The 23,307-nt window shown below is 34.9% G+C and overlaps 1 protein-coding gene across 7 annotated transcripts in view; it reads left to right on the top strand.

The window, feature by feature from the left end:
• QSER1 (glutamine and serine rich 1) overlaps window positions 1–23,307 on the top strand; it is a 79,247-nt gene that overhangs the window by 42,829 nt on the left and 13,111 nt on the right. For 6 of the 7 annotated variants that reach the window (XM_079930793.1, XM_079930787.1, XM_079930791.1 and 3 more), the window contains 4 exons: window positions 15,380–15,708; window positions 16,642–16,758; window positions 17,354–17,487; window positions 18,868–19,085. In XM_079930793.1, the coding sequence (XP_079786919.1) occupies window positions 15,380–15,708; window positions 16,642–16,758; window positions 17,354–17,487; window positions 18,868–19,085 (798 nt within the window). The remainder of the gene's footprint in view (window positions 1–15,379; window positions 15,709–16,641; window positions 16,759–17,353; window positions 17,488–18,867; window positions 19,086–23,307) is intronic. The other variant, XM_079930788.1, reaches the window with a different exon arrangement.

Genomic DNA, 23,307 nt, shown 5'->3' with positions numbered 1-23,307 from the left:
ATAAAATAAATAAATTTGAAAAAAAAAGCTTTTAAAAAAAAATCATGCTAAGGAAAAACATACTTATAACAATAAAATAACTACCACCTCTGTGCCAGGAACTATTAGCAATGCTATAAGATGTGCTTTGTTATCTCCAATATACAGATGATATAACAGACTAAATGAATTTTCCAGGTCCATACAGTCAGTAAACGGAAGAGCTGAAATCCAGACTCAGGTTTATCTGGTTCTAGAATCTGTATTCCTGCCTACCTCCTTTTTTTTTTTTTTAATAATTAATTTTTTGGCTACATTGGGTCTTCATTGCTGCGCGCGGGCTTTTCTCTAGTTGCGGTGAGAGGGGGCTACCCTTCGTTGCGCTGCACGGGCTTCTCATTGCAGTGGCTTGTCTTTGTTGCGGAGCACACCTGTGCAGGCTTCAGTAGTTGTGGCACGTGGCCTCAGTAGCTGTGGCTCGCGGCCTCTAGAGCGCAGGTTTAGTAGTTCTGGCGCACGGGCTTAGTCGCTCCATGGCATGTGGGATCTTCCCAGACCAGGACTTGAACCCGTGTTCCCTGCATTGGCAGGAGGATTCTTAACCACTGCACCACCAGGGAAGCCCCTGCCTACCTCTTTTGTATGAATAGAGTGGTGCTTTATGAGTAAAACCTTGTTTTGTGATGTACTTTTCAGCTTCTCTCCAGATTTGAGACTACCTTTTTAACTACTAGAGTAATATGAAACAGCTGGTATCCCAAATACTCTATCAGCATAAATTTCTGCTAAAACATTTGTAAAGAATTCTCATTTTGTTATACAAGGAAATTAGCATAATGGAAAATCATTGTTAGAGTCAAAACATTAGAGATGTGGCTAATCCTAGTAAGGTTTTACACTCTATTCCCCCAATTCAGAGTTCTTTGCAATTACTGTTATATTCCCTCCTATGTTCCTAGAGCAAACATTTTATAATCTCTGTTATAAAACATGAATCTAGAACTAGTTTCTTCCAGACAACAGTTACTATCTCATTTTTAGTTAAAAATCACCACCATCAACCTTATCCTTACTAATAGGTCTTTGAAGTTCTCCCTTTACCATCCCCATTGCCTCCTCATCTGTGAGAACTCATCATCTCTTGCTTGGACTATTGCAACAGACTTCTCATTAGAATCCTTCCCATCAGTCTCTACACCAGTCCGTCCTCCGCATTGTCATCACACTTTATAAAAAAGGAAAACCAATTGTTACTTCTCTGCTTTGAAATGCTTCTTGTTGCTCCATGGGAAAAAATTATAATGTGTAAAAATTCTCCCTTTCCATGTTTCACTCTTGCTCCACCCTTTCCACTTCGCCTCTTCCGTGACAACTGAATTTCTCATTGTTCCTTGGACCTGTGAGCCCCTGTCACAATTGTGCTCTTTTGGGCAGGTTTTTTTCCACCTAGGCCTTTCTCTTGATTTTTTAGCCCAGCAGACACTTAGTTATCTTTGAAGACCATCTTCAAAGTCACTTTATGGAAGTTACTCCTGGCAGAATTAGTGCTCATATCCTCTAAATTCCCACAGCCCTTAAATATTTCTGAAGGGCAGAAGTTTTAAATTGCAGCAAGGTCTAGTTTATCCAATTTTCCTTTTATGATTTGCGCTTTTTGTATCCTAAGAAATCTTCGCCTAGCCCATAGTCACAAAAATTTTCTCCTGTTTTCTTCTAGGAATTTTAGAATTTTGCATTTTACATTTAAGTCTAGGGTCCCTTTTGATTTTTTTTTTTTTTTTTTGGTATAAGATATGTGGTATGGGTTGAAGTTAATTTTTTTGCACATAGAAGTCCAGCTTTTCCAACACATTTGTTGAAAAGACAGTCCTTTCTCCATTGAGTGCTTTTTGCACCTTTGTCAAAAATTAATTGTATGAATTCATATTTGTGTGAATCTATTTCTGGACTCTCAATTCTATCACATTGATCTATGTGTTTATGCTTTCACCAGTACCACACTGTCTTAATTCCTATAGCTTTACAGTAAATCTTGAATGAAATAAGGCAGTGTGAGTCTTCCAAATTTGTTCTTTTTCAAAATTGTTTTGCCTATTCTAGTTCCTTTCCATTTCCATTTAAATGTTCAAGTCAGCTGTTGGTATCTACAAAAAAATCCTTCTGGGATTTTGATTTCCTTGAATCTGTGGCAATTTGAGGAACACTAAACTGTTAACAATATATTGAGCCTTAATTCATGCACACATTTGATTTCTCTCACTAGTCTTGTGTAGTTTTTGGCATATAGATCCTGCTTTGTTAGATTTATTCCTAAGTTTTTTGGGGTGCTATTTATTGTAAGTGACACTTTCTAAAATTTTCAGATTCCAATTATGCATTAGTAGATTATAAAAATAGTTATTTTTTATACGTTGATCTTAAATCCGCACAACTGATTTATTTTAAGACTTTTTAAATGGGAATTCCCTGGCGGTCTAGTGGTTGGGACTCCACAATTCCACTGCAGGGGGCACAGGTTCGATCCCTGGTTGGGAAACTAGGATCCCGTAAGCCATGTGGCACGGCCAAAAAAAAAAAATGGTTTTTAAAAATTAGATTCCGTAGGATTTTCTATGTAGAAAATGATGTCATCTGCAAATAAGGATAGTTTTATTTCTTCTTTTCCAGTCTAATGCCTTTTTCATTCCTGTCTTAATATACAGGACTTCCTATACAATGTTTAATAAGAGTGCTGAGTGTGGACATCCTGAACATGTTCTTGATCTTTGGGAGAAAGAAATCAGTCTTTCACCATTAACTATGATGTTCACTGTAGGTTTTTGTAGATGCCTTTTTTTATTGCATTAAAGAAGTTCCTTATATTTTATAGTTTGCCAACAGTTTTTATAATGAATGGAGGTTGAATTTTGTCAAATGCTTTTTCTTCATCTATTTAAATGATCATGTAGTTTTCTTCTGTAGTCTGTCAGTATGGTGAATTACATTGATTGATTGTTAAATATATCTGTGGCCTTGCATTCTCAGGATAAACTCCACTGACTGATATATTATCTCATTTATACATTGATGGATTCAGTTTTCTAATTTTTTTGTATCTGTGTTCACAATGAATATTAGTCTGTAGTATTCTTTTTGTAATGCCTTTGTCTGGTTTTGGTATCTGGTTATTGCTGACCTCATAAGTGAGTTGGGGAGTATTCCCTTCTTCTCTGTTTTCTGCAAGCGATTGGGTAGTATTGTTTCTTCCCCAAATGTTTGGTTGAATTTGCTAGTGAAACCATCTGGACCTGGAGTTTTCTATGAATTAAATTTCTGTGACAGAACTATTCAACTAGTCTGTTTCTTCTTGACTGTGTTTTGTATCTTTGAAGGAATTGGTCCATTTCATTAAGTTGTCAAATTTATGAATATAGAGTTGTTAGTAGCATTTCCTCATTATCTTTTTAATTTCTGTAGGTCTTGTAGTGATTCCCACTCTTACAGTCTTTTTTTTTAAAATAAAATATGGCCTTTTTTTAAAAAAAATTATTTATTTTTGGCTGCACTGGGTCTTTGTTGGTGCACGTGGGCTTTCTCTAGTTGCAGCGAGTTGGGGGCTACTCTTCACTGCGGTGTGTGGGCTTCTCATTGCAGTGGCTTCTTGTGTTGCGGAGCATGGGCTCTGGGTATGCGGGCTTCGGTAGTTGTGGCACGCAGGCTCAGTAGTTGTAGCACATGGGTCCCACTCTTACAGTCTTGATGTTGGTCATTTGTATCTTCTCTCTTCATCTTCGTTAGTCTGGATAGAAGTTTATTAATTTTATTGATCTCTTCAAAAGACCAGCTTTTAGTTTCATCGATTTTTCTCCTTTGTTGACAGTTTCACTGATTTCTGCTATTTTCATTAATTCCTTTTTCTGTTTGATTTTGGTTTATTGTGTGCTAGTATTTTTTTTTCTAGTTTCATATGGTAGAAGCCTAAATTGCTGATTTCAGACCTCTATTCTTTTCTGCTTTAAGCATTTAATGTTACAAACTTCTCTCTAAGCCCTGCTTTAGCTATATCCCACAGATTTTATTTTTATTATTTGTTTTTATTTTCTTTTGTTCTAAAAGTTTTAAAAATTCCACTTGGTGCTTTCTTTTTGATCTATGAGTTATTTAGAATCATATTTTAAGATATTCAGATATTTGGGAATTTTCCAGACATCTGTCCTTTATTGATTTCTACTTTGTGTAATTTCAATTCTTTAAAAATTTTAAGGTTAGCTTTATAGCCCAGAATATGGTTGATCTTGATAAATGTTCCAGTGCACTTTAAAAGAATGTGTATTCTGCTGTTGTGTGGATTGTTGTATAAATGTCAATTAGATCAAGTTGGTTGTTAGTGCTGTTCAGATTCTTCTCCTTGCTGGTTATCTGTTTATTTGTTCTGTCAATTACTGCGAGAGGATTTCCAAAGCTTCCAAGTATGCTTGTAGATTTGTCTGTTTTGCTTTTCATTTCTATCTGTTATTGCTTTGTGTATTTTGACCTCTGTTTTTAGATATGTACACAGTTAGGATTGTTAAGTCTTAGCGAATTGACCCTTTTATCAGTATATAATATCCTTCTTTTTCCTTGGTAATAATCTTTATTCTGAAGTCTACTTTGTCTGTTATCAATGTAGCCACTCGAGGTTTCTTTTGATGAATTGCATGTATATCTTTTTCCATCCTTTACCTTTAACCTATCTGTGACGTTATATTTAATGTGGGTATTTTGTAGACAGTATATAGTTCAGTTTTGTCTTTTTTAAAAAAACTCTAATCTCATAATCTCTCTTTCAGCTAGAATGTTTAGACCATTTACATTTAATGTAATTATTGATATAGTTCAATCTTCCATTTTATCGTTTTCTGTTTCCCCCCTTTTTTGTTCCTGTCTCCTCTTTCCTGTCTTTAAAAAAAAAATTATTTGAACTTTTTTACTATTTTATTTTAAAATTTATCTCTCTTTTTTTTTGGCTGTATCCTTTTGTATTATGTTTTTAGTGGTTGACATAGTGATTACAATCCACTTAGTTAATATTTTTGCTACTTAAAATGTAAAAACCTAAAAACCATAGAGATCTCTTTACCCTTGCCCTTATGTTATATATATTTCTCCTATATATTACCTCTACATATATTGAAAACCCTGATAGAGAAGTAATTTTTGCTTTCAACAGTCATATATATTCTAAATAACTTAACAGGAGCAGAATAGTCTATTGTATTTACCCAGATATTTATAATTGCTGTTGCACTTCCTTTATTCCTGATGTTCCAGGTTTCCCTCTGGTATCATTTCCTTTCAGCACAAAGAAGTTTTCCATTTTTAAGACTTTTTCTTTGATTTTCAGGATTGTAATTATTTGTCTGGATAAGGTTTATCCTGTTTGGAGTTCATTGAGCTTTTTGAATCTATAAAATGTATCTCTTTTTCCAAATTAGAGAAGTTTGGGGACGTTATTTTTTTCTGCACCAATCTCTCTCCTATGGGACTCCAATGACATAAATGTAAAATATTTTTATATCGTTACTCAGGTTCCTGAGGTTCTGTTTATTTCTTTTTCAATCTTTTTTCCCCCTCTGTTCTTCAGATTGTATAATTTCTATTGGTCTGTCTTCAAGTTCATTGACTTTTTTGCCTTCTCAATTCTGCTACTGAGCCTATCCAGTGAATTTTTTATTTCAGATATTTTTTTCAATTCTAAAATTTATTTTTGGTTCTTTTTTCTAGTTCCAATGTCTCTGCTGAGAACTTAACATATTTCCATTCATTTCAAAAGTATGTTCACCTTACCCCAGGGAGCCATGGTTATGATAGCTGCCTTCAAGTCTTTGATAATTTTAACATCTGAGTCACCTTAGAGTGGCATCTGCCAATTATCTTTTCCCTTTGAAGTTTGGTCACATTTTTCTGGTTCTTAATATATTGAGCAGTCTTGGATTATATCCTGGACATTTTGAGTACAATACTGTAAGACTCTGGGTTCTATTAAAATCCTCTGCAGAATGTTGATTTGTTTTGTTTTAGCAGGCAGTCAGACCATAAGTTCTGTCTCATCTTTGAGTGATGGTCTGAAGTTAGTTCAGTTTTCAAAGCCTTTGCTCTGGTGCTTTGGATCTGTCGGAGCAGTTAGTCTGGAACTTGGGTGGATGGTAGACTGTTATAGTTTAGATCTCAAAGACTTTGCTATACTAGTTTGGGTATATTCTGCATATGTGCAGTTTAGGCATGAAACTAAGATTTGTGTAGGTTCATGCACAGAACTAGAGGATACCACTCTCCAGTTCTCTCTTCCCTGGGAATTTCCCTACATGCCCAGCTCTCAGGGTTCCCTTTCCCAGACATTTGGCTAGAAATCTGGAATTTTCCTTGGATTTTTTTTAGCTGCTTATGCTTTAACACAATTCTGTACAACTAGGACTGCCCTTGGGGCAGCACACTGAGAGAAGAGAAAAAAGGACAGGGAATCCTCCTACATGTTTTTCCCCAACTTTATTGAGATATAATTGACATACAGCATTTTCTACTCTCTTCATGCCATAGGAGCCCATGCCCCATCCAGGTGCCTCTGGTACACCAAAAAGACAGGTCTTCTGTTCGGGTTTAAGATGTCAGGTTTACTGCCTTTGCGTTGCAGCTCTGTGACTTGGGTTGCCCTTGGGGCAGGGCTGGGAGAGAGAAAGAGAAGAAAAAAGAAATGACAGTGGCCCCCCACATTCTTACTTCGCATGGGGCTCCTTTCCCCACTCCTCTATCCAGAAAGACAGATTTTCTTGGAGTTTTTGTTGTCTGTGTCCTGTGTAGTTCTGCATAAGGGCCACCCTCTAGTCAATGCTAGGTGATAAGAGAGGAAGGAAAGTGAGGAAACACCTCTATATAAAGATTATTTCAGTTTGGGCTTCCCTCCCCAGTCTGCCTGCAGTTACTAACTTTGCAGAGTCTTCAGGTAGTTGCATTTTATGTTTTGTCCAGAGTTTTTATTTGTAATAAGTAGGTCTAGTGGACTTAACTTCATCTTGGTTGGCACCAGAAGCCTTTCATGAATTTTTAAAAATTTGTCTTACAGGTTACAGTCGTTATTTCTGATGCTCAAACTGTCCTGTAATGGGCCGGTAGGAGCCCCTTCAGTGTTTTGAGATTTTGATTGTGATTACATTGAATTCATAAATTAATTTTAAGGGAGAATTGTTAATCTTTACAATATTGTCTTCTCATCCACTTATGGAATGTAGTGTTTTTCTACTTATTCAGATCTTATTTTATGTCTTTTAATATCATTTTTTTCCACATAGATATTCTATATTATAATATCTAAAAAATACTAGTTTTACTAGTATTTTAAATATTATTTTCCCCATAGTGTTCTCTCATTGGTTACTGATAATATATGGCAATGATTGATTTCTGTGTCTCCATCATGTGTTTGGCATTTTTGTTGCACTTCTATTTTAACAGTTTTTCCACCTGATTCTCTTGCCCTCCTAAGTAGATGATTATATCTTCTAAAAATAATGGTAATTTATGTTTCTTTTTTTTTTTTTTTTTGGTAACTTATCTTACTGGCTCAGGCCTCTGTTGTTTAATAATTGCAATGATAGCAAGCATCCTGGCCTCCTTCTTGATATTTAGTAAAATATGTAGTGTTTGACTATGAAATATATTTGTCAGTTTCTAGTATACCATACTCTTTAAGAAGATATCCTTATGTTTTGAAGTTCTTAAGATTATTTTAAAATTAACAATGAGCATTGAATTTTTTTTTTTAACATCTTTATTGGGGTATAATTGCTTTACAATGGTGTGTTAGTGAGCATTGAATTTTGTCAGATGCCTTTTTGAGCTGGTTCTGATAAATCTGCTTTCTTTTACCCCCACATTCATCTATTACTTGATTTCTTAATGCTAAACCTCTTTTTAAAAATTTCTACCATGAACTCTGCTTGGTCATGATGAATTGCTTTAGTCCACTGTAAGATTTAAGTTGCTAGTATTTTATTTGGGATTTTTAGACCTAGATTCATAAATGAAGTGAATGTATCGTACTTTTTGTCTTAATCTTGTTCATTTTTGTATTCAGGAATATGCTGACCTTACAAATTGAATTAGGAAAGTTTTTATATTTGTTTAAATTTTAAAAAGCTTATTATATATAATTGGGATTTCTAAGAATATATCTAGAACTCTCTAGTTTTTTCCTGATAGTTTGATCTATCTGGGCCAATTTAAGAATGGCATATTTTCTAGAAAATCATCTCTTTCATTTAGATTTTAAAATTTGTTGTTATAAAGTTGTATATACTATTACCTCATAAGTTTGTAGTCTCCTCTGTTTCTGTAGGTATGTTCTTTCTTGTTCCAGCTGATTATTTGAATCTTTTTCCTTATCAATCTATGGAAGATTTGCCTATTTAATGGTTCCTTTCAAAGAACCAATGTACTTTTCTTTTTTTTTTCCTCTTATCATTTTTTACTCACTTTTTCTTAATTTCTGCTTTTATCAGTTCTTTTTCCCTATCTTCCCTGGGTTGAATATTCTCTTTCTGGCTAGTTTGTTATTTGTTTGCTGTCTAATGAATGGCATTAAAGTTGTATGTTTCCTTTTTTTTTTCACTACACTCTGGCTGTATTCCTCTGGTTTCAATTTTTAATGCTCTCACTGTCCTTTCTAAATGGTTTGTCGTTTCATTTGATTTCCTTTTAACCCAAGAGTTATTAAGAATAGTGGGGTCTTGCCTGTTTCCCAGTAGGTTTTTGGTTTTTTGGTTGTTTTTGGTATTCCTTTAATACTAACTTATGGCCCTGTTGTATAGTGGTCAAAGGAATATGGCTTAAGTAATGTCTACATTTTGAAATTTGTGGAAATTTTGTTACTAGCTTGGTAAATGGTCAATTTTTATAAATATCCCATGAGTACCAAGTGCTAATAGATTTTATTTGTAATATTGTTCAAGTCCTTTATATCTTTTTATTTTTTGTGTAATGTAATAAATGATATTAGGTTATTTAACAAAATGTATATGTACATGTTGCAAGTAAATGATAGGTCTGGAATTTGCCTTAAACTATCCCAGCAAATATAAAAGAGGTGACAGAAAGATAAATTTATCAAAATGTTTGTGGTTGTTACAGTTGGGTTATGGTATCTGAGGGTTTGTATAGTCTTATGTATGTTTTAAATCTTTAATAAAAAGGTTTTTTAAAATCCTCCCTATCCTTATTTGTTTTTAGATTGCTTCATCTGTTGATTACTGAAAAGGGTGTGTTAAAGTATCCAACTATGTTTTATTGTTTTTCTAATACTGTGTAGTTGTTTTGAATCCGTGTAATTGGGTGTTTGAAATTTTACTACAGTTAAATTTCCTTTTATCATAATAAAATCTCTTTTTCACATTTAATTTCCCATTTTGGTTTTTTAATATTGCCATACTAATCTTATTGTTAGCATTTTTAGTATATTTTCCATATCTCTTCTTTCAGAACATTTTTTTCTTGTGAGATATAACTCACATATGGAAATATGATACACATAAGAAAAACACACAGAAAATTCCCATAAATTTGAAAATGCAGATATTAGTTAAGACATATTCCCTGACCACAATGTAGTAATTTCATAAAAAAATAGCAGAAAGGAAAAAAGAGATAAATAAAAGTAAGTTTTTCTTTCTAAAACTTCTAAATAACTTCTGCTAACTTCTAAATAACTCACGGCTTTAAAAGGAAACCAAAGCTGAAATGACAACTCACTTAGGACAGTGGAGCATCATATTTTGGAACCAAGGGGATGTGCCAGGAATGTGTGGGGCAAAGAAGAAAATTTATGGTGTTAAATGCTACTCGTTAGAAAGCAAGAAAGTTCAAAAATAAATTGAGTGTTAAAGTAAATCCAGCTCATAATCTGTAGAACTAACCACTGTCTGAGTTGGATGGTAATCACCTCCTTGCTTTTCTTTTATAAATTTTACCACCTGTGTATGTATCCCTGTACTTTGGTTTGGCCCATTTTAAAACTTCTCATAAAGAGCATCATACAGTATTGATAAGTTTTTCCTTCCGCTAATTTGGAAGCTATTCTTTTTATAAAATATTTCCTTAACTTTTTATTATGGAAATTTCAAACATAAAGTTACAAAGGTTGGTATAATTAAACCGATCTATGAATCACTCAGTTTCAGTAATCATCAATACATGGTCAGTCTTATTTCATTCTTATCTTTACCTACCCTCTCACCCCCACCCCCACCCCCGATGATTTTGATGAAATATTTCTGTTCTTTACCTGGAGATAATAGGGATTACAATATGCATTTTCACTTTCTCAAAATCCATTAGTATCTTACTCCCCTCCCAAATAACATAAAGACTCTGAGCACTAAAACTCCATTTTATCCCCTCCTAACTTTAATGTTACCATGTATTTTAATATTTGCGTTTTTTTCTTTCTGGCCACGCCACGTGGCTTGTGGAATCTTAGTTCCCCAACCAGGAATCAAACCCTGTCTCCCGGCAGTAGAGGTGCGGAGTCCTAACCACTGGACCACCAGGGAATTCCCCCACGTATTTTAATTCTATCCTATTAATACTCAACAAGAAATAGTGTATTAAATAGTCAGTGTTTGCTTAGGTTTATTTATAGATTTACCATATTGCCCTCCATTCTTTCTTGCACCTCACATCTCCTTGGGATGACAAACTTATGACTAAAGCATGTCCCTTGCAGTTTCTTTTTCTGAGGGTCTGCTGGTGGCCGTATCTCTGTTTTTGTTCATAGATAGCTATGTGATTTGTTTTGCCATGTAACTTAGAGTGTATTTTCAAAATTCAGTGACATTGCTATAATAAAATCCCTTTTATTTCTTCATTCATCCATTATTTATAAGAACAATGTTTCCCAGTTCCTTTATCAATAAAAATGAAGAACAGAAATAAAATTGGTTGTAAAACCTATCTCAATAAGTAATATTCTCCCATGAGTCCATAAACGAGTAAGTTTTAAATGCCACATCGACTCAAAAGAAGCATTCTTTTTACATTTACATTTGTTTTACATTAAATTTGAAAAAATATTAATTTAGATCTACGGTATTATAATGTGTTATAAGTATTATAATGTTAGAAGTGTTTAATATATAGAGCCTTCTGGTCACAAGACATAAAAAATTGATTTCCATTTATATACATTTTTGAGGCAGAAAGTATGATGTTTAGTTATAGTAGCATAAAAATATATTACATTAGGATAAAATTCTGTGATCTAATCTTGAATGATTAGATTATTTTCCCATTGTTATTGAGATATGATTGATGTACAAACTGTATAAGTTCAAGATATACAGCACAGTGACTTGATAATTAGATTATTCATTTGTATTTCCTCAACAGGCCTCTCCCTTTGATTGGGAGGAGTCATATAAATATATGAGGATAGTTTTAATTTGGGATACAGATCAGGTAGGCTGGCTGGTGACAGCTATTAGACCACCCCCCCCCCCAGCCCCTCCTCCCCCCTAGTTAGCTAGAATAAGGGAGAGATGTACTCTAGTTGCCAAGCACTGTAGTTCACTCATTTCCCTTGCCTATCTGCTTTTCCATTTTCTTTTGTGTTTCATAGGTCTGGATTTGTGTTGGGCTCTGCTTTGATTCCCTCTCAACCCCTCCTGTAGGCAGGTAGAGTTCACTTTCTTCAGGGAACAGTTTTTACATTTTGGCCTGTGATCAAGCCACCCCTGCTGCCTACAGCTCAGCATAAGCAAGGGGATCACTGCCCTTCCTGTTTTATTTACTTATTATTGTATATGTTATTATTTTAGTTCATCAGCACTACTCAAAATTACTGCTGCAGTGCTACATGTTCTTTATATTTGTTTCTCAGCCTGGAGCTTCTCTATCAGCTCTAGGCTTCAAAGTCCTTTTTTAACAGCTTTGTTAAATTATAATTCACATATCATAACATCCACCCATTTAAAGTGTACAATTCAGTGGGTTTGTAGAGTTGTATAACCATGACCACAATCTAATTTTAGAATATTTTCATTATCCAAAAAGAAACCCATTATTAGTCAGTCTCCACACCCACGCTCACACCCCATGATAGGCAACCACTAATCTATCCTCGCTATAGATTTGCCCTTTTTTGGACATTTCATGTAAAAGAAATCATATAATATTTGACCTTTTGTGACTAGCTTCTTTCATTTAATGTAATGTTTTCAGTGTTTATTCATGTTGTAGAATATATCAGTACTTCATTCCTTTTTATTCCCTAATAATGTGGATATACCACATTTTGTGTATCCATTCATCAGCTGATGGACATTTGGGTGTTTTCCACTTTTTGGCCATTAGGAATAATGCTGCTGTCAACATTCATATACAGGTATTTGTGTAGATTTATTAGAAGGTGGAGTTTAGAAGTGGAATTCCTTGGTTATATGCTTAACATTTTGAGGAATGGCCGAGCTATTTTCCATAGTGGCTGTACCATTTTACATTCTCTCCAGCAAGGTACAAGGGTTCTAGTTTCTCCTCACGCCTGCTAGCATGTTATTGCCTGTATTTTTTGTAGCCATCCTAATAGCTGTGAGATTGCAATTATCTACTGAATTTACATTGAGCTAATGACTTATAGTGTTGAATGGCCTTTCATGTGCTTATTGACAATTTTTATATCTTCTTTGGACAAATAGGTCCCTTGCTCACTTTTTTTTTTTTAATAAATTTTATTTATTTATTTAGGCTGTGTTGGGTCTTTGCTGCTGCACGCAGGCTATCTCTAGTTGCGGTGAGTGGGAGCTACTCTTCGTTGCGGTGCATGGGCTTCTCATTGCGGTGGCTTCTCGTTGTGGAGCATGGGCTCTAGGCCCACGGGCTTCAGTAGCTGTGGCACGTGGGCTCAGTAGTTTTGGCACACGGGCCCTAGAGCACAGGCTCAGTAGCTGTAGCGCACGGGCTTAGTTGCTCTGCAGCATGTGGGATCTTCCCGGACCAGGGTTCAAACTCGTGTCCCCTGCATTGGCAGGTGGGTTCTTAACCACTGTGCCACCAGGGAGGCCCTTGCTCACTTTTTAAATTGGGTTATTTGTCTTTTTTATTATTGAGGTGTAAGAGTTCTTTATATATATATCCTGGATACAAATCTCTAGCAAGTACATGATTTGCAAGCAGTGTTTCCCATTCTGTAGGTTATCTTTCAACTTTTGTGATGGCATCAATTGCAGCACAAGTTTTAAATTTTGATGAAGTCCAGCTTATTTTTTTCTTTTGTTACATGTAGGGTCATGAAAATTTATACCTATTTTTCTTCTAAGAGTTTCATGATTTTAACTTTCACATTTATGTCTATGATCCACTTTCAGTTAATTTTTGTATATGGTGTGAGGTAGACATCCAACTTTATTCTTCATTCCTATCTAGTTGTCCCAGCACCATTTGTTAAAAAGCTTTTTCATTTTTCCCCCATTGAATGGTTTTGGCACCCTTGTTGAAAATCATTTCACCATAAATACAGAGTTTATTTCTGGACTTTAATTCTACTCTCTTGATCTATATGTCAATCCTTACGCCACCATCACACTGTCTTAATTACTAAAGCTTTGTGGTAAAGTTTTGAAATTTCTGAAATGTGAGTCTTCCAACTTTATTCTTTGCAGGATTTCTTTTGGCTGTTCTGGCTCTCTTGCATTTCCATATGAATTTTAGGAATAGTTTGTCAGCTTCTGCCAAAAATGCAGCTAGGATTTTTATAGGGATTATGCCGATTCTTTTTTTTTTTGGCTGCACCACACAGCATATAGAATCTTAGTTCCCTGGCCAGGGATCAAACCCACACCCCCTACAGTGGGGGTGGAAGCGTGGAGTCTTAACCACTGGACCGACAGGGTAGTCCTTGATTCTTTTAATCAGTTTGGGAGTTTGCCATCTTTACAACGTTGACATTTCCTATCCATGAGCACAGGATGTTTCTCCACTTATTTAGACCTTTAATTCTTTCAACAATGTTTATAGGTCTCAGAATATAAACTTTGTACTTCTTTCATTAAATTTATTCCTAAATAGTTTCTTCTTTTTGATGATATTATAAATGGAATTTTGTTCTAAATTTGTTTTTGGATGGCTCATTGCAAGCATTTCGAAATACAATTGATTTTTATATATTTATCTTATGCCCTGCAAACTTGCTAAATTTATTTATTCTAATAGTTTTTTAGTGGATTCCTTAGGATTTTCTGTATACAAGATCATTTCATCTGCAGATACAGTTTTATTTCTTCAGACATCCTTCTTAGGGGGAAGCATCTCATTTTTTACCGTTAAGTATGATGTTAACTGTGGGTTTTTTGTAGATGGCCTTTATCAGGTTGAAGAAGTTCCCTTCTATTTTTAGGTTCTTGAGTGTTTTTATCATGAAAGTGTTTAAATTCATGATACTGAATTTTGCCAAATGCTTTTTCTGTACCTATTCTGATGATCCTGTGGTTTTGTCCTTTATTATATTAATATGGTGATAGATTGATTTTCAGCTGTTAAAACCAAGCATGCATTCCTAGGATAAAAGCCACTTGGTTATGATGTATAATTCTTTTCAGTGTTGGTATATTTGCTCATATTTTGCTGAAGGTTTTTGTGTTTGTATTCATAAGGGATACTGGTCTGTAGTTTTTTCATGATATTTTTGTCTGGTTTAGGTATTGGAATAATACTGGCCTTGAATGAGTTGGGAAGTGTTTCCTCTGATTTCTTAGAGTTTATAATGGATTGGTATTAATTCTCACTTAACTGTTGATAGAACCCATGTGTACCCATTTGGGTCTGTGCTCATCTTTGTGGGATGTTCTTAATTTCTTTTATTCCCCTGTTATTGGTCTCTTCAGATGTTCTCTTTCTCCTTGAGTTCTTTTGGTAGTTTGTGTCTTTCTAGGAATTTGTCCATTTCATCTAAGTTATTTGTTAGCAAACAGTTTTTCATAACATTACTTTATAATCCTTTTTATTTCGGTAGCTTCTACTGCTATTTCAAAGTATTTGGGAGGTGCTGTTTTTGTTTTCCACGTCCAATCAGCTTTTCTTCTAGGAATTCACAGTTTCAGCTGGCTGACCCTTCCTTGTCTTGCATCACTTTTCTGTCTCTATTCTTTTAAATATATTTTTGTGCTAAATACTTAAGTGGAAGTAGGGAGTTTAGGTCGATGGAGGTTCTGTCTAATTGTCATCCAGATGTAATTCTCACCACTTTGGTTCTTGGAAGTTAACAACCATTCTTTAATTTCATTGTTTCAAACAATTTGATGGCAAAAATAATAAGGTCTTTCTTTGTAAACTGTTCAGATTTTACTCAAAGCAAGTAAATGTTTAATAATTTGTATTACTAATTTGCATTTGCTTGATCTAGTTTCAGAAGCCCTACAGGTGGCAACTACTAGTCCAACTGCCAATACTACTGGTACTGCTACTACTTCCTCCACCACTGTGGGTGCAGTTAAGCAAGAACCTCTCTACTCTACTTCATCTGCAGTAAATATCCTGGAAAATATAAACTCTGCAGAACCCCCAAAGTCCATCGAACATGATGGTCTTCCTTCAGACCAGTTTGCAAAAGGACAGGACACTGTTGCCATAGAAGGTTTTACAGATGAGGAGAACACAGAAAGTGGAGGAGAAGGCCAATACAGAGAGCGTGATGAATTTGTGGTAAAGATAGAAGACATAGAGACTTTTAAGGTGATGTGAATGTTCACAGGTATAAAGGTCATAGCTTAATGGGCGTGCCCTATGGTAGCCTTCATGATGACTTTTAATACCATGCATCTAGCCTGAATTGTGAAAAGTTATATTTTTATAATTCTGTTGTCATAATTGTTAAATAATGAAATCAAACTAGAGATGTCAGGTATTTTGAAAAGGAAAATAGCTTAAAATAATTTTAACTCATCTCTGAGTCTTGTGTATTTCTGACTGGTCAGTATATTGCATTTAGCTACTAGTAATTAGAGCAGTTTTGAAATGTTAATTTTTTCAAAGCTTCCAAGTCATTTGTATTATTAGAAGTTTGGAGAAAATGGTTATTTATCTAACTTAAAAGTTTAAAGAAAATAACAGGAATACAATGTAAAAGTAGAATTAGACTTTTTTCAAATTGCAGAATGTTATAATTTCGTATAAGAAATTTTTAGCAGTGTTTAAGAAAACTTATTTTGGGGTTTTTGTTTGCTTGCTTTTGATTTTATTTTTTAATTGGGGTGGAGAGAAATGGTATTAAAAATACAATGAAGAACATAATATTTAAATTATCCATATTCCTTCCATTCACAATTAACTATTGTTAATATTTTAGCATATTTGTTTCTGATCTTTTTGAATATATACATACTGTTATAACATTGCATAAATAATGTATGACAGTATCATTAGTGGAAAACTTTCCAATAGCTATACAAAAGGGTAATGGGTTACTTTGCATGTTTTTGCTCCCTGTTTCTGGAAGAATTTAAGCAGAGATTGAATAGCTCACTTAAAAGAATTACTGCAAAAGTTCAGCTAGGTAAAAGATAAAAGGTTGAGCTAGGTCTTCAAGATTCCTTTCAGCTCTAAGATTCTATAAATCTAGAATATGTTGCTAGTTTCTATAAATGTTGTTAATACTTCTTATTACAGGAGGCTTTAAAAGCAGGAAAAGAACCCCCAGCTATTTGGAAAGTACAAAAAGCTTTATTACAGAAGTTTGTTCCTGAAATTCGAGATGGGCAAAGAGAATTTGCTGCTACAAATAGTGTAAGTAAAATGCTTGTTTACATTAACCTTCCTATTTTTTGACAGTGATGCTGGGTAAAATACAGAATGATGTAAATTTAAATGTATTGTTTAATGTATGTATATTGAGCATTTCTGAGATAAAATATTAAAATTGAACTACAGAGTATATGATACTGATTTTAAAATAAAATTAATGTCTAAATACCAGCTACTTAAATTGCTTAACTTTTTATTTTTTAAATAAAAGAAAGGAATTAGTGTTAGTCTGTGAAGAATTCAGATGGACTCAGAGACTCTTATATTGATTGTTCTGCCAGAGTCAGATATCCTGATTTACCAAGAAGACTTACAGAATTATTTTCTACCTAAGTAGTTGTTTCATAGCCCTGAGTAAGTGGGCATCTGATGATTAGCCAAATAAGATTGCATCTATAGATGGGCTTGCAGTTAAGAGTGAGGCTGGAATCAGTTTTACTGAGGGTACAACTAGCCTGGCCAGAGCTGCATTTTGAAAAACTTGAAGGATGGCTCTGTGACAGTCTATCAAGACAACAAAGTAATATTTTATGTACAGAATGTACAATTATGTAATTCAAAGTGTTTCTTTCCTTAGTACCTTGGATATTTTGGAGATGCAAAGAGTAAATACAAAAGGATATATGTGAAGTTCATTGAAAACACTAACAAAAAGGAGTATGTCAGAGTGTGTTCCAAAAAGCCACGAAATAAGCCTTCACAAACTATCAGGTATTTATTATTTTATGTAATATGTTTGTAGTAATTATTGGAAGGCTTATTATTGGCAATGTCTTGTACAAAGAATTACATAAATTAAAGAGGCTGATTTTTTTTTCCATTATGTACAAGTCTGAAAATTCAGTGCCTGATGTAATAAGTGATTCTTTTTGAAGTAATGAGACAGGAACTGTAAAGCCCATGGCTATCATGGTGGGATGGGTACCCTTTTCTTCCGAGTCCTTTTGGTGTCACCCTAGTATAGTGAAAAAAATTGGATTTACAGTCTAAAGGTTTGAATCCATCTTTTTGTGACCTAGATTAAGATAACCTTTCTAGGGACTTCCCTGGTGGGCCAGCGGTTAAGACTCCACGCTTCCACTGCAGAGGGCCCAGGTTCGATCCCTGGTCGGGGAACTAAGATCCCACGTGCAGTGTGGCCAAAAACAAAGAAGAAAGAAAAAAAAGATAACCTTTCTAAGCCCTCTTTTTTATCCATAAATAAAGTGAAAATAATAACAGAATGTCAAATTTAAAATGAAAAAACATTGAGCCTGTACATTACAAGTACAGTAAAAAAACATTGAGCCTGCACATTACAAGTGCAGTAGAATTGTCGTCATGGATCAGTGTGGCTCTGGGTTGTGTGGAGCGTGAATTTGGAAAATTCCCTTTGATCTCTGTGGGAAAGGGGGTGTGAACCTTGATACTCTCAATCTAGTGCTAGGAAGATCTCGTTTAATGAAGATTCCAACGTATTGGACACAGCCCACCTTATTTTTATGATGCAATTTTATCCACTCCCTCAAATCTCCAGAACTAGTATATAGCACATCTTATTGAGGGGCTCTAGAACAGGTGCAGTTGGGATTCCACATCAAAACCCGGCACCACCAGAGCCTGTGAGAGTTTCTGATCTGACTGTAAGTCCATTGATCATCTGCCGTGTACAGGCTCATAGTCAGGAAAATGAATTTACAAAGGGAAAGGAAGAGTGGAGGGAGAGAGAGAAATAGGGATGGAATTAATATAGTCCCTTATTAACTGAATATTGAATGTCAGTGGTTAAAGAGTATATTACAAGAGACTTTTGGAGGAATCACCATTGGAGATGTGTAGGACTTAGACTTTATTTTGGAGATACTGGTGAGGTAAATAAACTTTTCTTCACCAGTGTTTCTCGGGTTTTTGTCTATTTTATTTTATTTATTTTTGGCTGCATCACACGGCATGTGGGATCTTAGTTCTCTGACCAGGGATCAAACCCACACCCCCGCCTACAGTGGAAGCGCAGAGTCTTAACCACTGGACCGCCGGGAAAATCCCTCGTCTAATTTATTTTAATTTGACAAGATTTCAGTGCATTAATGAAGTCTGTTTGTAACATTGCAGAACTGTTCAGGCTAAGCCAAGTAGTAGCAGTAAAACTTCTGATGCTCCAACACCAAAAACTACAACGACAAAAGCCCCTTCCATGAAACCCAAAGTTAAACAGCTAAAAGTAAAGGCTGAGCCACCACCAAAGAAAAGGAAGAAATGGAAAGAAGAATTTTCATCATCCCAATCTGACTCATCTCCCGAGATCCACTCTAGTAGTAGTGATGATGAGGGTGAGTTCTCCATGAAATGAATACCTTGATAACTTTAGATTATGTACATTAATGGGGAGGAGCAGTGATGCTGACAATTCAAAATGTATTTACTTTTACTTAATTAGGGAATTTAGCTACCTGATTAAGTTCTGCTTAGGCATATATTTGCCCATGACCGAGCTAGATAACTGTGCCTTAGTTTCTCTTTTATAAAGTGAAAAGGTTGAAATAGACAGCAGTTATCATACTTCTTGACCTTAGAACCCTTCTACGCTGTTAAAAACTGTTGAAGACACCAAAGAGCATTTATGTAGGCTATATATATTGAAATTTACTTCATTACAACTTAAACCTGAGATAGCTGTAAAACACAGAATATACCAGGAAACATTCCATCAGCCATCAAACTTGTTGTGTAATATATGCAAGAAATTTCTAGCAGTTCAGTAGTCTAGAGCAGAAGTAGGCAAACTACTGCTAGTGGGCCAAATCTGATCTGCAGCCTATTCTTGTAAATAAAGTTTTATTGGAACACTGGGATTCATTTACATATTTTCATACAGTTACTTTCCCATTACAGTGATAGATGTGAGTAGTTACTACAGAGAGTATATGACCACTGAAGCCCCAAATATTTACCATCTGGCCCTTTACAGAAAACGTTTGCTGACCCTTCTTCTTCTAGAGCATACATTTGAAGGTAGTCAGGAAAAGATGAAAGGATGATGGAAGGCTGCATATGCCATGCTAAAGCTAAAAAGCTTGGGATCCTGTAAGCAAAGGGGAGTCCTTGGAGGGATTTAAGTAAGGGAGCAACATGGTAAAATCTGAATTTGAATTACGTGACATCACAGTTCAGGTATAAACTGAAAGTCTGAACCTAAGTTTTGGCAGCAGGGATGGAGGAGAGAGGACACATTTGAGAAATTCAGGATGTAATCTTGGCAGAACTTGAATGATGAATTGGTTGAGGTTGATGTCCAGGATGGTTTCTGACATTTTAAGTATCACTGCTAGGGAGCTGATCTTAGAGATTACTTGGATAGAAACAGAATTATAATAAAAACTCTTCAGTACAGAAGTTTACTTTAAATGTATTGTTTTTAAAAGCTACTTTTGAACTGTTGTTTAGAAGTAGGCACGTTGGAATTTATAAAGAAATTTAGTGCTTTGAGTATGTGTGGAAGGCATTATACGTAATTTCGCAGTTAGCATTTCTGCCTACTGTTTAGAGAAGTTTGGGTTCTGAATTTGCACTCAGTTATTTATACAGCTTCCTCAAATGACAATTAAGGTGAGATTTTTCTTTCATTGGTAACTTGAGTTACCACTAGGTGTCACTAACAGGCAAGCATTTTTAGTGCTTCTTAAAAAGAAGGCAAATATTGATAATAAACATAGATTTATAGGCTGGTGATTTTCAAGCTATTTGTTTCAAGACTTCTTTATAATCTTCAAATTTACTGAGGATTCCAAAACACTTTTTGTGTGTGTGTGTGGCCTGTATCTATGTATATCACCAAGTATCAGTTAAAACAGACAATTTTAAGATATTTTAAATAAAAATTACATATTCACATAAGTTTTTTTAGACAATTGTATTTAGTTAGAAGAATAGCATTTTCACATCTGCTTCTGTATTCAGTTTGTATATATATTATTTTGGTTAAAGTATATGAAGAATACCCAGCCTCACATTAGCTATGTAGTTGGGAAAGAGAGGAGTATTTTGATTACCTTTTCAGATAATTATGTATATTTTTCTTTGATACTCAAAGGATTTTATTTGATAAACTTGACAAGTGGTAGCTTCTTCAACTTTTCATGCTTGTTACATTAAAATCTATTGGTTTGTTTTACCCTTTGAGGTATCTTTCATCCATGAATGATTTTATAACATTTTTTGGTAATGTGAAAATATCTGTTAGCTCATTGATGTACATAGTCTATTTCATGTTTTTTCCACATTTTAAAATGTGGTAAAATATATATAACATAGAACTTGCCACTTTTAACCATTTTTAAGTGAACGATTCAGCAGCATTAATTATACTCACACTGTTGCTCAACTGTCACAGCTATTTCCAAAACTTCCTGATCATCCCAAACAGAAACTTTGTAACCATTAGGCAATAACTCCTCATTCTCCCTTTCCCCCAGCTGCTGGGAATCTCTACTCTATTTTGTCTCCATGAATTTGCCTACTCTACATATCTCATATAAGCGTGGCTTATTTCACTTAGCATAATGTTTTTAAGGTTCATCCATGTTAGATAGCATATATTAGAACTTACTAGTTTTTATGATTGAATACAATTCCATTGTAAGTTTATCCATTGTATGTTCTTGTTTATCTTTTTATCTATTGATGGACACTTGGGTTGCTTCCACATTTTGGCTGTTGTAAATAATGCTGCAGTGAACATTGGCATATAAATATCTGTTTGTGTCCTTGTTTTCAATTATTTATATACCTAAGAGTGGAATTGCTGAGTCACATAATTATATGTTTAGCTTTTTGAGGAACTGCCAAACTTTTCCCACAGTGGTTGCACCATTTTACATTCCCACTAGCAATGCATAGGGTTCCAATTTCTTCACATCCTCACCAATACTTGTTATATTTTGTTTTTTGATTATAGCTATTCTAGTAGGTGTGAAGTGGTATCTCATTGTGGTTTTGATTTGTATTTCCCTAATGACTAATGATGTTGAACATCTTTTCAGTTGCTTACTAGCTATTTGCTTATCTTCTTTGGAGAAATGTCTATTCAAATCCTTTGCCCAGTTCATGTCTCCTTTTGTTCTTGAGTTGTAGGAGTTCTTTATATATTATAGATATTAAACCCTTATTAGACATATGATTTGAAAACATTTTCTCCCATTCTGTAGATATTTCAGTTTGTTTGTTTGTTTGTTTGTTTTGCGGTACGCGGGCCTCTCACCGTTGTGGCCTCTCCCGTTGTGGAGCACAGGCTCCGGACATGCAGGCTTAGTGGCCATGGCTCACGTGCCCAGCCGCTCCGCGGCATGTGGGATCTTCCCGGACTGGGGCACAAACCCGCATCCCCTGCATTGGCAGGCAGACTCTCAACCACTGCGCCACCAGGGAAGCCCCTTTTTTTTTTTTTTTTTTTTTTTAGTATATGTGCTGCTGAAGTGAGCACAGTGTTTCATTTTCTTGATAATGTCCTTTGATGCACAAAATTCTGAAATTCTGATGAAGCCAAATTTATCTATTTTTTTTTCATTGCTCATGTTTTTGGTATCATACTTAGAATCCATTGCAAATCCAAGGTCATGAAGATTTATCCTTGTATTTTCTTCTAAGAGTCTTATGGTTTTAGTTCTTACATTTACATCATACATTTTTGCAGTATCAAAGAAATGACATTTTTAATATCAACACTGATTTCATCAATGAAGTCCTTAAGTATTGGAATGTTGTCAGGCTCACAGTGGTGGAAACAAGTTTTCCGGAATTCTGATTTTCACTTGAAACCTCAAATTTTATCATTGGCAACAAATAGTGTCAGTTGTTTTCCTTGCAGTGACAGGTTCACTTCATTAAGAAAATGTCTGCCAAATACCCAAGTCTGAATAGGCATAGTGTATCTGTCAGTCATTTTTTTCAGATAAAATTGGTATCCCAATGGGGGAAAAGGTAGCTGGTTCATCTTGTAATTCAAACAATTACATGGATGCTTTTCCTGGAGAAAACTGTCATACTTCATAGCAGAAATGCTTTATATGTACCTCTCATTTCATCCCACAGAATTTTAAGACATTTACTCAAGAGTAGAGATTTAATACAATTAATAATTATTACCGCTTCATCAAGGATTATTCTTAAGGGAAATTGTTTTTTTTTTTCCTTCAAATTCATGGCAGTTAGATGACAGTCATGGCAAAGTATATGGCTACTAGTACAGTTTGGTGTCACTGCCTCAATCAGGCTAGGTAATGCCCCAGCAGTTTTACCCAACATTCCTTTTACAAATGTCAACAGAGTAAGAAAGGTATATAACATCTTAATATTATTAGGAAAACAATTTGACATCAGAGACCCCTGAAATGGTTATGGGGGGAGACCCCGAGGGGTCCGTGGACCAAAGTCTAAGAACCCCTGTTAAAGGCCGTGATAATAGTTCTATACTTGAATGAAAAGAGTCAAAATTCAGACACACCTCTAATCTTGCAGTTCTTGCCATTGAATTTGAGTGAAATTTTCTTTATGCAC

Source organism: Stenella coeruleoalba (genome assembly GCF_951394435.1).
Source record: "Stenella coeruleoalba genome assembly, chromosome: 8".
Classification (NCBI taxonomy): Eukaryota; Metazoa; Chordata; class Mammalia; order Artiodactyla; family Delphinidae; genus Stenella; species Stenella coeruleoalba.
Note: the sequence above shows the minus strand (reverse complement) of the source record. Positions and strands in the feature narration are given on the sequence as shown.